This window comes from Limulus polyphemus, unplaced genomic scaffold (genome assembly GCF_000517525.1).
Source record: "Limulus polyphemus unplaced genomic scaffold, Limulus_polyphemus-2.1.2 Scaffold1096, whole genome shotgun sequence".
NCBI lineage: Eukaryota > Metazoa > Arthropoda > Merostomata > Xiphosura > Limulidae > Limulus > Limulus polyphemus.
The window spans coordinates 337132-342177 of NW_013666706.1; the positions used below are offsets into that span (position 1 = coordinate 337132).

The following is a 5046-nucleotide window of genomic DNA, read 5'->3' on the forward strand; positions in this document are numbered from 1 at the left end:
AGGGTAGTCTGGCAGATCAAAGAGGGTGACAACGTGCCGGAATAATGTAATGTGTGTGTAGATAGTGAGTAATGGAACTGCAGTCAGAAGTATTATTGACGTTCATTGATATAGCGTTTGTTTTAGCGTGATTGTTGAAAATAATTGTATCGTAAAGTTTTATTCGGAAAGAATAAACCAGTTTTATTAAGTAAAGACTTGTGTCGCTAAAGTTTCGTCGGAACGAAGTTACGGAAAGTTAATTAACAAACGGAGACGTATCAATACTATGAAAGTGCAGAGTAAGATAAGATGGATAAACTTTGCTATTTGTCAGGCTATTTTTCCTGCACAGCAAAGTCATATCGAGAAAGTGGTCTTTTGTAGTTTCAGTGTACCACTAAGAAAATATGCACTTAATAGTATGCCATCTGGAGTGATGTTCTCATGACACCTAAGAACCGGGTGATTTGCTTGCAGGAAGAAAAGCACTTAACCACTGTTTATTGACATACATGCAGCTGGTATAGTTATATGTTTATAGTAGTAAGAAAGGTTGCTAAAAATGCTGAAGTAAAATGCACTGTATTTTAGATAGTAAGTATGAAATCTGTGGACCATGAGACCTACAGTTATGAGCTACCATGAACTTGGGATGACTATGACTACCCTAAACTAATGAGTCATCAACTGCACATAACAGCCTTTACTACTGTGCCAAATAACTAAGTAGACTTTGAGTTGCAAAAGTTTGAAAAACCCTGGTCTATGTAATGATAGCTTGGGAAACTTCAATGCAGAATTAGAGAGTGCATTTCCCTTATCATCACTCTACACTGAAACCTGAACTCTTTACCTTTTTCTCAGTATATTGACCAGTGATGACATCATTGCTTTTGATCTTAAAATGAAACTAAAGCTTAAAACATCATTCTGACTTGTAACTCTTGTACAGAGTAAAAGTAATAGATTTTTCACTCATGCTTTTAAGTTTAAAAAACGTTTTATGGCAATCTTAGAAGATGTCTTAGATTATGGCCTTACCCTAACTGTTAAGCTGGAAATTAAGTTCACCAATGCAGTTGCTCCCATATCCATGGACAATCCCCATTTTCCAGATCATCACATTATAGATGGGGATAGAGATGAGATGTTGAAGGGTAGGAGCGATAGGTCCATTTCTAACCTCCACAAGCCAGCTGGAGTCATGTCAAAGTAGCCTCTGACTTCAGCAACTTAGCTGCCTTTCCTTCTCCAGTACACACAAAAAATTTGACACAGCATTGTCTGTCCCACTTGAAGGTACTTTCAATAACTTAACATTAAGTGAAAAGAAAGACATTTTATAATAAACTTTTACTTTGTACCCAGAAAACTAAAGTTTGTAATTTCACAGTAATTTTAAAATTAAAAAAATATTTTATTGTTTTCCTTGGATACCATATAATTCTTATTGTGTTTGACATAAATTGCCATATTTTTTTTCTATTTCTTCAAGGTGAATGTAAATTCTGAACTTGTGTAGCATAGAGATTAACTGGCTTTTCATTTTCAGTTAATCTAAAGTTCTTCCTTTATTCTATTTTAGCTCTATCAACCAAGTTTGAAGTATCAGTCATTGATGATGAGTATGTACACAGAGCAGGCCTACTTGGAGCCTTTGGTTATCTTGCAATTACTGACAAAAAGCTTGTGTTGACCAATCCAAAAACAGGTGATGTGATCCAGGAATGGTACTTCAACACCTTATGTCGCTTTGCACTGTTAGATCAAGAACAGGAAGATGATACAGGGAAAATCTTTTCTATAGATATGAGCAAGTAAGCAGAACATTTTTTGTTGAAAATTTGTCAAATTGTGAAGGGTCATATAATCTAAAACGTATATAAAACAGATTAGCTTACTAACATTTTTGCAGCATATTACTAAATGATTTACCTAATATTCATTATTATTCATTATGACTAATTAAGTTATACTGTATCACTTATAGAGAAAGTTCCACTGGTAGTGGTCGAATGTTTTTCTACAGTACTCAAGGGAGAGAGATTCTTCAAAAAGCAAATAAGATTATTCAGCAACTTTTGGAGGGATCAGTCACAGAGAAAACAAAAGACAGTCAAGATCTTCAAGGAATAGTTCAAACATGGGAAGCTGAAGATTACTACAAGAGACCTAATCCTGAAACACGCAGCATTTTAGATTGTCCTAATTTCATCTTCAACAAGTCACTCACACTTACTGACCACACCTTTAAGGAAAACAACTTGCGAATCCACAGTAAGCCTAGACCTAACACATTATCTTGGGCATCTCTGTCAACACACTCAGATTCTGGAATTTCAGGTTGCTCAGATCCACTATGTTGGAGCCTTTCTTCTAATCATACAACTGGACAAAGTTTTCCAGAAATCATGAACTGCAGTTTAACTTCACTTCTAAGTGAACATTATGACAATGAGGACTACAGCAGTGATTCCTCTAGTATTTCTTCCATATCAGCCACACCAGAAGAAAGCCTTCATGAGTCATCAGAAGCTGTTTTAATGAAAAACGTTTTTCATGATAGCAAAGCAACAAATAGTCAGCTGGGAATAGCTGATTTATTAGGTAAAAAACTACAGAACCCTAAGAATTTTCAATATGAAAATTCTAAAACTAAAATGAAAATTACAGATCCAACATATAACCTAAATACCAATGTTCAAAATACACCTTCTACAGAAAAAAATAAAGTTTATTGTGAACTTAACAGACAGAGGTCATATGAAAACATCTTTCTTAATCACTACAGCTATTCTTTCCCATCAAATGAACTGCAAGGAGCACTTTCAGAGTCATCTTTAGAAGAAAATCAGAGTTTCTTGACACTGTCTGCTTTTGCAGACCCAGATTGGTCCAGAAGGACATCTTTAGCTTCCCAAAGTTCTCACACATATGCAGAAGTTGGATCGGGGTTATCATCAAAACGTCCTAGCATTGCAAAAGAGGGAATTTATGAAGACATAGACGAATTCAGAGAGGAGCTGTTCAACAGACTATCAGGTAAAGATAATGCTGATATTGAAAAACCTCCATTACCACCCAAGGTAATTTCTAGGAATGAATGCTCAACTACAGGATATAAGATATCTTTTTGTCAAGAAATTATTGTTCCAGAATCTATTTGTGGCAACAGTTCCAAAACTGAAGTGGAAGAAACTATGATGAATGCAACAGTTCCCAAATGTAACATTTTGCCCAAACTTTGGCAAATTGAAAGGAAACAAAAATATCCAACAAGTACAAAAATCAAACTAGACACTCATAAAAAAAGAGAAGGTACATCAGACAGAAATGGAAAATCAAACAATCACCACCTAGAAGAAGATTCCTTTAGGTGGTTATCATTCAAAAATCATTCTTCAGAGGGAAACATAATTTCAGCAGTTGAAAAGTGTCAATGTAACATTTTACAATTTTCAACACTGCCAAGTTATAATTCTTTGCATGCCTCAGACAACTGCAATTTGCAACAGGCACAGAAGAGAGAGCTTTGTAAGGAAAACTCTTGGCCCATTTATTCTCATCTACGTTTTAACACTTCACCTGAAGTACAACAAATCCAATCAGTGCCATCCCTTTTATCAGAGCTAGACTGCCTAGAACCAAAGCACAAAGACTTAGGTAAATTTCTTCAAAACCAAAATGGGCTCTTCTGTAAAACACTCTCAAACAATGTTTACAAGCATATGCTAGATAAGAATTCTTCAGAAGCCTTTACTGAAACACAGTCTAATATCCTTCACAATCTTCCTATAGTTAAAATGAATCAACTTCTCTCATCTCCAGAGAGTCCAGATGAGCCTAATGGTGGGTTTTCAAATTATTCAAGTCTTGTAGCTAACCAGGAGGACTACTGTTACATGCTGCCATTAGTTGAAGTTTACAAGGTCACACACCTTTCCACAGCCAAAAGTAAACATACTAATTCTTGGTCTAACAGCAAACTTCAAAATGAGCCACATGAAAATGGATATGTAGAAATGAAATGAGTTATAAATACTCAGTAATCACAAATATGTAGAAACCCTATTTGCAATGTTGGTATTTGTTCAGGTAGACAATTTTAAGACTACACCAAAGCCTGAAGCTTTAGAAACCTGCTTAGAAATATACAAAAAGGGAATACAATGATTTCTAATACTCATTACCCAAACTTCTGAAGTTAACTATTCACAATGTTAAATAAGCAGACAGCCTACTGTTTTATGCTGCCATTTGATAAGATAAGCAATGTTTTGTGAGCTTCACCTCCACCAGAAGCAGACAGTATGTTTTGTTAATGAACTGAAACAGTTTTCATATGTGAAATTCAAGATCATATAATAAGTTTAAAAGTTACTTGAGAACATTACGAGAAATAATTATGATTACCCACTTACATTTTAAGTAAAAAAATTATCAGTCCTTTCAAAATCTGTTGTTAAGTCTACCTCAATAATAAGAATAAATTTTGGAGCATTTATGTACTTCTCTGAGATTAAACTGTTGAGATTCAGGAGAGTAATATTAAGAATTCTAGGTCATTCAAATATTATATTTATCAAGATTTATTCTCAGTAAAGTTATGGAGTCTTTAAATGTAAAAAATGCATACTAAACCTTTCCTACTAAAGATTAGTCATATTATTTCATAATGTTAACAATCTGAAATTTCAGAATTATTATTCCAATAACATATTTCTTAGATGCTTGAGATGGGTACAAAAATTTTGATTTACAAAAAATGCCTCATTACATTGAACTTCACCAAATCAAACTTCAAAAAATAAAATATATATATACAGACACACACAGATATAAGTCATTAAAAATTAGAAAATTACAAAGTTCAAAATAAACATGCAAATAGTCTAAGACAACCAAAATAGAAAAAAAAATATTTTGGTGAGTGACACTCTGGAAATGTGTCTTGTATTGTTATCTTGATTTTAATTATACTGTTATATTTTTAGTTTTGGTTGACCATCTTTTAAGGCAAATTTAATATATTACTCTTCAAATGAGGTATCTTCTTTTGAATTA

The 5046-nt window shown here is 33.7% G+C and overlaps 1 protein-coding gene across 2 annotated transcripts in view; it reads left to right on the forward strand.

Moving 5' to 3' along the window:
• Positions 1–4550, forward strand: part of LOC111086434 — a 32080-nt gene extending 27530 nt beyond the window's left edge. For both annotated transcript variants that reach the window (XM_022389246.1, XM_022389247.1), the window contains exons 3-4: positions 1568–1799; positions 1973–4550. In XM_022389246.1, the coding sequence (XP_022244954.1) occupies positions 1568–1799; positions 1973–4013 (2273 nt within the window). In that variant the 3' untranslated portion in view covers positions 4014–4550. The remainder of the gene's footprint in view (positions 1–1567; positions 1800–1972) is intronic.
• Positions 4551–5046: the final 496 nt, after the last annotated feature.